Consider the following 11078-nt stretch of genomic DNA (forward strand, 5'->3'; position numbering starts at 1 on the left):
TTCTAGTGAATTAGTCTAATAGAGATGCAAAGTTTTTTGTTTGTTTTTTTTTTAAAAAGTGATGGAGGCAAGTGAAGAGTTGCAAGGCTGATGAGCTTGGACGGGATGCTAGGGTAGTCAGGGTTGTGACTGTTGTCTCTGGAAATGTTTACAGAGAAATTCTGAATGGGAAAGAGGGTAGAGAGGAGATGCGTAGCAGTGAGTTCATAAAAACTGACTGTGAAAGCAGAATCTGTGGATTTTGCTGTTGTGTGAGAGAACTTATGTCTGCTGGGCTGAACAGAGTGAAGTGCAGGGCACTAGCCTGAGCAGAGTGGCTTGTGTTCCAGTAATTCAGCCAAATGTCATTTTGTGGAGGGTGTGTAGAACCTGAAAACAGTCTAGAAAGCCTAATTCATGCAGTTTTTAGGCATTCCTCTGTGTGTGCTCCTGCTGTAGCAAGGTGGCTGGAATACAACTTATGCACACGCAGTCCGCATATGGTAGGTGGAATGAAGTTGATTGACTTTGTAGGTTATTTTATTCCTGCAACAATTAAGTAGATATTTTAACAGGTTCATATTAAAGGATTTTGCGCTCTGCAGTTCTGTGGATGTGAACTCTTAATTTTTATTCCCAAGTCTTCCTGTAATGGTGGTGAAAGGAGATACCATGTTTAGAAGGGGAAGTTTACTTGGTTCAGCCTGTTTGAAAAAAATCTACCTATACTAGTAAAGGCTGGAAAGAAACTCCTGAGCTTGTATTGATGTGAAATACTCCTAAAGCCCGGGGGAATGAAAACTCCCTCTCAGTAGGTGATGAAGCTATGTTAAGTCATTGCCCCATTAGAAGCACTTAAGTTGGTATCACTTTGATATTCTTTTTTTGTACTATCTCCTCATTTTTGGAGGAATGAATGAATGAAGACTGTCTTGCCAAAAATACGCTGGGTTTTCGGTTAATGGTACTGAGTTGCACGGCTTGCTTAATGCTAAATAGTGTTTCAAAGTTCTGTGCGGCTTTGAAAATAAACGGTTAACTCTTGTACGTCTAAGCCTGAGGTGGAGAATTCCTCCTTGCTTAATAGGCTTTTTGTATATCTTTGAGAATATTATCTGATAATACAGTGTCATGTGGCCGCTGGCACATAACACAGCCGTAGGCTGTGTTTTGCCTCTGCCTTCCTAAATCTCCACTTCTGGTCTAAATGGTACCCCAAGCTATCTTGCTCCCTCAGATTTTTATTTCTTTATTTTAAATGGGGCAGTTCTGTGGCCACTGAGCTGATGGTTTCCTGTAAACATACAAGTACCCATCTAGTAATTCTGGCAACTACAATGAATTTTTTTCTACAAATGAAAATCCTGAATATGGTGGTAAATGGAGGCTTAATAGCATCGACGTGTAGTATTTCTCTGTGCTTCCCCAAAGGCTGTTGCCTCTGTAATTGTTAAGACATTTCTGCTCAATAGCTTTCAAACCAGGTATATGCCTTTCTCTATTGTGGCACAATTTCATGCCCCTACATAGTACAGGGCGCCTCCTACTTTTGGCTACCAGGTCATCCTTCAGTTTGTTAATTACGAAACTTTTAAAGAAATAGCTTTAAAAATGACATTAAACTTCAGGTTTGCATTAGTAAACCTTGCTGAGATTCTGTTAAAGCTGTCCAGTTGAGGGAGAATTATCTTTCATTTATCGCTGTTTGATTTTTTTTTACCCCCATTCTACCCCCAGTTGTAAAAGATATTTTATCAGATTTTTTCACCAGATTTGCCTTTTTTATTACATTTGCTAGATTTTTGTAGCTTTCTATAAGATGCATAAAATACTGCTATTTTTCCTGGATAAGGTTGAATAAATAAATATATATACAGGAATTTTATGTTATAGGTTGTCAAATTGTCCCCTTGTCCGAAAAACCACGTATCTAAACAAACCCATAGTAGAAATATTATGTGTAATATAATTGTGAAATAGTATTGCTTATAGCCTGTAAATGAAGGGGAACTGTAAATATGTTTTCCCTGTGCACAAGCACTTGCACTGTAGTTTTGTATGCATTTCTAATAGAGTAATTGTAGCGTAACTGTTTTTGTATAGTCTGTAAGCTGTCTAGGAATTTTACCTGCTTGGACTGTTTCCTTCTGTGTTCTAGTTGTCTTCAATTGTATGTGACTCCTTTTAGGTTTCAATTCTGCAGTATATTTGTAAAAAGAAATGAACTTCAAGCTGCTTTAATCATTAGTGTGTAAGTTGAGAAATCCGTGTGTAGAATCTATAGTTAAGTTGGCCTGAGGCATGCAAAAGTGTTATGCAATTTAAACTTTATTAATAAGTGTTTCTGTATCAATAAATTCAGTAAAGACTTTTTAGCTTTCTTAAAATGGCTTTGCATCATGTTGTGATTAGAATATTTTGAAGATAAGCACTCTTTCCATAATTGAAGGTTAAGACACTAGAGCGCTAGAAGAAGCACTTAATAATATGGTGCAGGTGCATAGTTTTAGATTAACTCCTCAGAATATAATCTCTCAAAAGAAACCTGCCCAGCTGATGATTTCTAAACCTTTATGTAACTTAGTTGTGCAAGATGTATTTTGGAATTGGCACACACAGCCCTAACCTAGATTTAATATATCAGAATGGTTTAAGAGTGAATTCACTTACCTGTTAGATATATAGACAACAGATATTAAGAGATCATTTAGTCCATTTCTGTACTTCAAGGAATTGCCTAAACCAAACACGTCAGGAGTTTGTTTAATGTGTTCGGAACTGCAGCTCCCCCCTTGTCTGCTGCGCTCTGTTTCAGTGCTTAATTAATGCAGATTTTTAAGAGTTGGTGGTCAAGGCTTCCATTTCATTAGTATTGAGAACAGTGTTTTGGTGTCAGCTGTAATAGAAACTGATCATAATAACAAATACAGCTGTTCCTAATTAAATGTATCTGTTAACCTTTATTCCACAGGGTAATTACCTGTAGTCTGTGTTTCTTCCCGTCACCTGTGTGTATGATAGATGTCCTTTTACCAGCTATAACATGAGACTAGTTCAGTGTTAATGCTTTCTTCACATGATGCTTGCTGAAAAAAAAAAAATTAATCCTTTTCTGCTTTGGTAAGCTCTGGATGTGTCATACAAATGGTATCAAGTAAATTAAATTTGTCAGATAATGTTTATGTTCACTTCATAGTAAAATGTACAACATCACAGTTCCCTGGGAAGTGGTGATGAGCTCTTCGGGGGACCTACTGCAATGAAATCTTTCTGGTGGTGCAGAAGTGACATCTAAAAATGAAGCAAAGAAGGGGGGAGAAGGGGGAAACTGCCACACCTGAAAAACAAAAGCAAATTTCCTTGCATTCTACCAGTGTAAAAAAAGTCTGTCCAGCAGAGGCTGGAAATGCTTAAGCATGGGACGCAAGCGTTGACTTTGATTCCTGTTGCTTAGGAGTTAACTGTTGGTTCTTGTTGGGAGCGGCACACTCCTTTTTAAACAATGCATCATGTTGATGGAAAATAAGATAAATTACTGCAAGAGTAAGGGAGCTGTGACTGCTGGTGTTTCGTAACACCTCACAAACATCCCGTTTGGTCATGAAGGGGAGGTAAGCGAGGTAGAAGAGGTATGTTTCGAGTTCATGTGAAGATCTGCTTCTAAGCGAATGTATAGGTTGCAGAACTTGCTGTTTTGCACTCAGATTATTCCCTGTGGTATGGCCACTTAAATCTGCTGATTTGGCAAAAGGCTCCGTTCCCACAGCGTCGTAGGCAAATACCCATCAATCCTTCCAGAAGCTGCCACCCACCGCACAGCCAGGCACTGAAATTAGATTCCAAAGCCCGTATGTATAGAAACATGACTGATGCTTAGCCCAGCTCTCCTGTTAGCAATACAAATAAACCTAGGAGGGATTTATTTTGCAGAGGTTGGTGTAGAGCTCAGGGTTTATGCACCGAGATGCAATTGGAGGCAGAAAGCAAAAGCTTTGTATTTGTAAAGTGGCCAGATCTGCCAGGGAAGATGGTGATGACTTTCCTAAATGCTGAAGCGTGACGAGAGCATTTTTGTTTATTTTCCTAGAAATACTTCTTTACAGTGCAGCTCCTAAGTAGCTGTGTTACCCTGTCCTGACAGAGTTCAGTGTATTTTGGAAAGAGATGGTACGGGGAGCAATCGGGCTGGAAGAACATACGCCTTAAGTCTTGGAAGACTTTGATGACAGAACCTGTGTTGTCTCTTCTGATGCACAGGAAGGATGTGCTTCTAATGCACTTAACTTCTCAAATTGGAATTAAAAGCTGTCATTCACCTGGAGCACTCTGCTGTCAGCTGCCAATTGTTAAATAAAGGCTGAAGCAGATAATTTTAGCCTTTTACAACCTGTTTTCAGGTTGGGTGACCACTAGAGGACACTCTGCTCAAAACCATGAGCTGGGTCCACAGCAGGAGTGAGGAGGGGTTCAGCGAACTTGCTTAGATTTGGAAGCGATGTCAGGGCAACCAACCAACGGATTGCCTGAGGACTAGATGCAGAAAACCTGCAGTATAGTGCCCTTTTATGGCCGGGAAAAAATACAGTTTTTACCACCTATGACATGACATTTGTAAGTGAAACCCCCCAAACCCAATGCTCTGTCCCCAAATGTTCAAGTGACCAAAAATCTGAAGGGAAAAGAGAACGGGAGAGGTTTAAATGTCGCTCGTGTTAGGAATTGTTCTGTCACGTTAAGGACATTGTTGTTTACCGGATAAAGCAGACTGATGCAGGTTGGTGGGAACTTTTGTTTGATCTTCCAGGTAATGTGGAATGGTGCCGGGTTTGCAATTCCTCAAGTACCTCTATATCCGAATGAGTGTTAATGCCTCACGCTGGTGCTAAACCCACGCATTTAGGAGTGAAAACTTAAAACCTAAAGACAAGCTGTTTTCACTCTAAGGTGCTTTATAACAGTAAAAGGTGATTAATTCAACTGGAAACAGATCCTCCCTTTCATATCTCAATTTTATCATCCAGTGGGAGAAACAAACTGAGGTCTGCATTTCCTACAGTTCGAGCTTAGTTGATTTCTTTCTTTCCCTCTTCACCCCTCAATTGTTTTTAATTTCTTCAAAATTGTGACTTTTCCAAATGACATCCCTGTAGAAAGAAATTATACTATCTAAAAGGTCTTTGAGATCAATCAGTTTATATTCTGCGTGAGAAACTTTACAGAATGCATACAATCAGGGGTTTTTTTTGGTCTTTATTTGCAGGTTATTTATCTCTGTTAGTGATCTCCCTTTTAAAATCACTTGTCTGTAGCATTCCATACTCCCGTCAATGGTTGGAGATGTATTTTTGCTGGATGTTCTAACTACATGTGATAAAAGACAGCCTCTGTCCTGAAAGTCTTCCTGCCTGATACATTTGACAGGCTGTTAGATAAGATGCTGTCCTTAGTTTGCAGAGAGTGTGCTAAGGCAAAAATTTGGACATAAAAAACTTGACCCTGAGCCATCTGCGTCCTGGCTCAGCCGTGGAAGCACAGGGTCACTTTTCGGTCGTTGTCCGTGTAGGTGTGTTCTGCATGCTTACAGATAAATGCCCGAGGAGAAGGTGAGGAGTTAACTTGCTGTTCAAAATAAGAACCAAGGCAAAAAAAAAAAAAACCCGAATCAAAATTAAGAGTTTGTATTTCAGCACCCCAATTAAAGAGGGGTGGGAACAATCTGGTCTTCAACGATGTACATAATGGCAGAGAGGGTGGGCGGTTGGACTGTCAAACTGCCTTAATTTAATTGCAAACACATGCTGATGAGTCCCCTCCTCCTGGACCTCAGGGCTGGGAAACTTTTTTTTTTTTTTTTTTTTTCTGTCAGCTCCCTGCAGTTCAGAATTGAGGCAAATACACTCCAGCAAACACCATGCTCATCAAATCTGCAGCTCTTCGAGGCTTTTTGTGTTTTCTCCTCTTGCCCAGTTTCTCCTGCTCCTGTCCTAGTCGCTGCCTGTGCTTCAGGACTACAGTAAGATGCATGCATCTGATGTTGGAAACCATCCCCGATATCCCACCCCAGACAAACATACTGTGAGTAACCCTTTCATTTTACTGCCTTTCTTACCTGCTTGGTCTTTAGAAAGAGGAAAGAACAAAATCAAGGCCAAAGGCATGCTTTTTTTCTCCTCCTTTTTTTTTTTTTTTTTCTTCTGCAGAGTTGTCTGCGTCACAAAATGTTTCATGCTTTTAAAGCGGGAAACAGAAGCTGCTTCTTTTAGCATCAGTTAATTGTTAACAGGATAATCAAGGGAACTGAAAAATTTAACCACAGTAATGCCAGGATGATCACTGCAAGACAGTTTTGGAGAATCAAAGGTCACAAATGTTAAATTGAGCTCATAGAAAGGTACACAGTTTACATTTGAAAAGGCTTTAAATGTGTGTGTAGGGGGGGAGAGGAAACCCTGCAGTTCGGGCTTTTGCCTCTCCAGAAAAAAAAACACTTTGCTAATAAATACACTATTTCTATCCTGAACTTTTAAGTACTGGTTTTCCAGTTTCTATCTGAACTATGCAAACCAAACTTAAGGCTGATTTGGAAAGCAGCAGTTGTGGCAACTCACAGATTCCTTGAGGAATAAAGTACCTGTTGGAGAGGGAGGTGCTGGCCGAGTCCATTCACACAGAAAAAGTGGAGGAAAATAATCTCGAACCCTTGGAGACTTCTTTCTGATAGAACCAGAAGAGCACTTCCCTGGGATTCTGAAGTAGTTAATCTTAAATTTAAAGGTGGCTTTAAGATACAGTGACAAAATACTTCCCTTTGTGCTACTCTTAGCTGATCCCTTGGTTTGGAAGACCTTTTTTGTAAATAGTAGGAAAGACTTGTCAAAAATTTCTCTTTCTACTCTTTGCCCTTAATCTGCTGCCGGTTGTAAAACTTTTTCAACACCAGTTTGAGAAGCTTTTCCCTGTGCCTGTAACAAACCAAATTTGGTCTCAGCCAGAACATCTATACCAGCATTTCTCCTGTAAACATCCCACTAATATTGCTAATGCGTTTTCTCCGCCGGCAGCCTGAGGAACACGGTGTGGGCGGGATGCTGCCATCCAGATCTGCTTTGGGGGATGGAAACCACAGAGGTTCTGGCGTTAGTGGCACAGGGGAAAACGTCTACACTTGCTGCAGCTGCCAGAGCTGTGCTTTTGGGGAAACTGGTTGCGGCCGGGCTACTCGGGAGTCACCCTGACATGGGGCAGGTCAGAATCCGGACTTGCTCTCTCCCTGGGCTGGCGATGGAGTGGTTATTCTGCAGTGTGAAACTCATCAGTACTGTACAGCATGTTGCAAACTGACTGCGTAGCGGTTATCTGCTCTTATTTGCAGATTCTGACTCTCCAAATTGTCACTAAACTTCCCCCCCCCCTTATTGCCCCCACATCTTGAAATATTAAAATGTTTAAAATACCCTTCTGCTGTTTGATTTTAGCAAAATATCTTGTTTCTCCTTGTTTAAACATAGATTTTATTGGAGGAAAAGTTTGTTTCGTTGGCTGAACTGGGATATTTCTGAGCTCAGTAAAGCTTGATTTCTGTTCTCTGTTTGAAATGAGACAACATTTAGTGTCGCGCAGGGTAGCCTGAGCGGGTTTCTGGTAGAGATGCTTTGAATTTCGGAAATTTACTGTGGTCACCAACATTTTGTCAGTACTGGAACGGTGGATTTCTAAATGCCCTCTGGCAACAGCACACTTCATTCTTTCTGTGCTGCAAGGGGGAAATCCCGACTCTGGTCCGTGGCTTGTCCTTGCAGCTTTGGGAAAGTCCAAGTAGTGTCTTTCTATAATGTAAGTGGCATTTAGTTGTCTGTAAAACACAATCTAGAAAGGTGACCACATTTTCCAGTGCAGTGTATACAGTCGCCCGGATTCCCCCTGCTCTGCTCTAACTAGTTTGCACGTACACTGCTTGTAAATGGTCCGTGTTTTGCCTGCTTAACCATTTGGAAAGCTGGTTTATTTAGTTTAACATGATAGGCACAGCCTTGAATGGGAGGCAGGGTTTTTAAACGTTAACTAAATAGTACAGGCGTGAGATATGCCAAAATGAGATGACTGCCTTTATAGGCCAGTATTTTTTTAAGGAGATTTATCTTGTTTATTCTAATATTGCCTGCATAATTATAAGCAAAACCCATACTGATGAGCAGAGATCCCCATAGATATAAAGACTATGAACTATGTTCTCTGTTGGCAGATCATGTGCTTTTGTATGGTGTGCGGCAAGTCAAAATCCCGACTTTCTGGCTATCTTGAAGATCTAATATATGTAAATGCATTTGCCAACCAGCATGCCATTGTATCTGGTATAAATAGCATTTGAATAATTAAACTCTTTTTAATTGTGAAAGATCAAAGAATGCTTCTTAACCGAGCCCCTGACTACTCCAGCTGTTTGGTATATTAATCTTTCTCCTGGGAGGACCGTTGTGTTGGAGTGAACATTGAGAATTATAGCAAGAATAGTCTTGATCATGGAATTATTCTGAGTAGAAAATGTGGGATTGTGATATTTTCCACATTTGCCCTTTGGTAGGAAAAGGACCGAGTCTGTGACTGCAGATCCAAACACGGATCCCAGGCTCCAGCTCGGTTCCCTCGCGGAACAGCTGCAGTTTCCAGATGGAGTTTGCTTTGAAGTTGGGAGTTTGGGACTTTCTGACCTCCATGACTCCATGCCACCCTCTCTCTAACAATCCTTGAAGAGTGGGGAAGTCTTCTAGCCGGCACACGCTGTGCTTCAACAAGCCCGGTTGGCAGATGGCCCCCTCGGGGCTGTAGCCAGCTGGCGTCACTTAGAGCAGCCCAGAGCCTTCTCCCAGCGATGCTGGGATTGGCATGGAACCAGTTCCAGGATTGATGAGCTGTTACTGGCTCCTCTTTGGTCACCATTTCCCTCCTCCCTTCCCAGTCCCAGCTGGGTGCAGCTGAGGATCTGGCCCAATGTCTGGTTTTAGCGATAGACTATTTATCTTTGGTAATGAAGTCTGTTCATTTTATCCCGAGCAGAGAATAGGATGGCAGGAAGGCTTCATGTGTACAGATAAGTCAGCTATAAAAATTCATGGTGTATAACTGCAAACGTATTTTGGCTGTTGTCTCTTCAACTGGAACATGATTATCCAGATGTGATCTGCTGGTTACCGCTGGGATTCAAGCAGTTCTTTCCGCCAACAGCCCAAAGAAGGGAACAGCTGTTAAACATAGACTCAGAAAATTTCAATAGGTCTTTAACCTTCTAAGCCATTTGTTCTACAGTGTGACATTTAAAACAATAAACTTTGAAATGTGCGGGCATGAGTAGAAGAAATCTATGGAAAGAAGCTCCCCTCTGGCTGGCAGCTAATGGATTGCAATCCAATTATCCGTGGGTCGTTCTCCTTTCTGCATTATGCGTAGCACATAATGAATGAGCACTTCCAGAGAAGCGTAGCTGAGGGCACAAGCAAAGGCGGCGCAGTATCTGGGATCTGAACGCATCGCTGGCATGAACTGAAGGTGACCCAGTTGTTCACAGACCTGGTTGCTAATTGGGCAGCGTAAGCATGGCCAGCCTGGCAAGTTTTCTTTCCCCGCGTTGTCGTCGTGCTGCTGGTTTGGTGGCCGCTCGGGTCTTTTCTTCCGTCCGCAGGTCGCTGCGCCGCGGTAGGGAAGACGGTAGGACAGGGTGTAGCGTTCCTGGTCTATCTTAAGGAGCGCAGTTTTGAGAAGGAACTTTATAAATGCGTCGAGGAAAGGTTTACTGAGCAAACGAGTTCTTGGAAATGCTGCTCCCTTCGTGGTCTCTGTCGTGCGCTTTGGGTTGAAGAATGGATTACTCATTTCCTCTGCATGTGATAGTCTTATATGCAGCCATTAAATGCACACCCACACATTCTGGATGTGCCAGGTGTGATCTCTTTCTGACTTCTTTCACTCTAGTGTTTAATCCTCATTAAACCTGTTAGAGGTGACGAAAGTCTTCTGTATACTCTGTTTATAGAAGTCCCTTCATCGGAAGGAAAATGGGGAGGGAAGGTGTTTAAAACCTATTTTCCCTCCTGGAAACATTCCAACTTCTTTTGATGAAAACATCCAAACTCCTGGGATTGTAGCTACCTCAAGTGTTTAGAAATCCTGCCTTCGCTGAACTTCACAGTGCTTCATCATCTGGTTCCCACTTGAGTATTTGCATTTTCCTTGACCTGACCTCACCACATCCTACTCCCCGTAGGTGTACCAGGATTTTTTCCTGTGCTCTTTAAGGAGAAGTCAGTATTTTTTGGTGAAAGAATGTGTGTGTATTCTGGGTAAAGACTTAAATGGTCATTCTGTTAAAAAAGAAAAAAGCTGACACCTGTGCTACACGAGACTTGATATTAAAGAGCGCCCCAGCAGTTTGTTTAAGCTGGCATGGTGCTGCTGCTTCTTGAACTCGATGAAAGACGTAAGTATGGCTTTAGGCTGGGAAATTTTCTTTTACTCCCTCCAGATCAGGGTCAGACACACATCGGGAGGAGGAAAAGTTGTCGTCGTTTGATGTGGGGAATATCTTGAATAGATGGAGCAAAGGAAATACGCGTTCGGTTAAGAGAGTCCTGCTCCTCGCTGACATGAATGCCCAAGAATAGACTTCGCTGGTTTGATTAGGATCAGACCCTAATCTCCATAACCGCTGCTGATACGTAATAGCTCAAATTATCTCAGATTGATGAGGTCAACGGTTTGCTGTGTAATCTCCCTACTTGAATATGTGTCCAGGGCCAAAACTATGTTTTGGAGGTATTCTTTGCTCCCACCTTTACTGGCAAGAGCTAAAGGGATGCTCTGTGGCAGTTGATGAAATGATTTCACTGGGGATGAAGCACCACCGGACCCCTCCTGCCCTGGCACTGCCTTCGGGGCCCAGGCTGTGAAGTGCAACGTTGACTCCAGTTTACGTGCACAGAAAAGGTGGGATTAAACCAGCTCGGTACGTAGGTTGACTGCTGAATTACTGTCGTGCCCCAGCCAACGCAGAGGGAGCCCTTTTGAAAACCTGACCCCTGTTTGTGGGAGCTGCAGTTTTAAAAAGC

At 42.0% G+C, this 11078-nt stretch overlaps 1 protein-coding gene across 1 annotated transcript in view; it reads left to right on the forward strand.

Annotated features, from left to right (window-relative positions):
- Positions 1 to 5962: 5962 nt before the first annotated feature.
- The window catches only part of LOC104293892 (peroxidasin homolog), a 44488-nt gene continuing 39372 nt past the window's right edge, over positions 5963 to 11078 (forward strand). Inside the window, exon 1 of the mRNA XM_009893434.1 lies at positions 5963 to 6054. Within this exon, the coding sequence (XP_009891736.1) occupies positions 6002 to 6054 (53 nt within the window). The 5' untranslated portion in view covers positions 5963 to 6001. The remainder of the gene's footprint in view (positions 6055 to 11078) is intronic.

The sequence above is a fragment of the Charadrius vociferus genome, unplaced genomic scaffold (genome assembly GCF_000708025.1).
Source record: "Charadrius vociferus isolate BGI_N301 unplaced genomic scaffold, ASM70802v2 scaffold259, whole genome shotgun sequence".
Taxonomy (NCBI): domain Eukaryota; kingdom Metazoa; phylum Chordata; class Aves; order Charadriiformes; family Charadriidae; genus Charadrius; species Charadrius vociferus.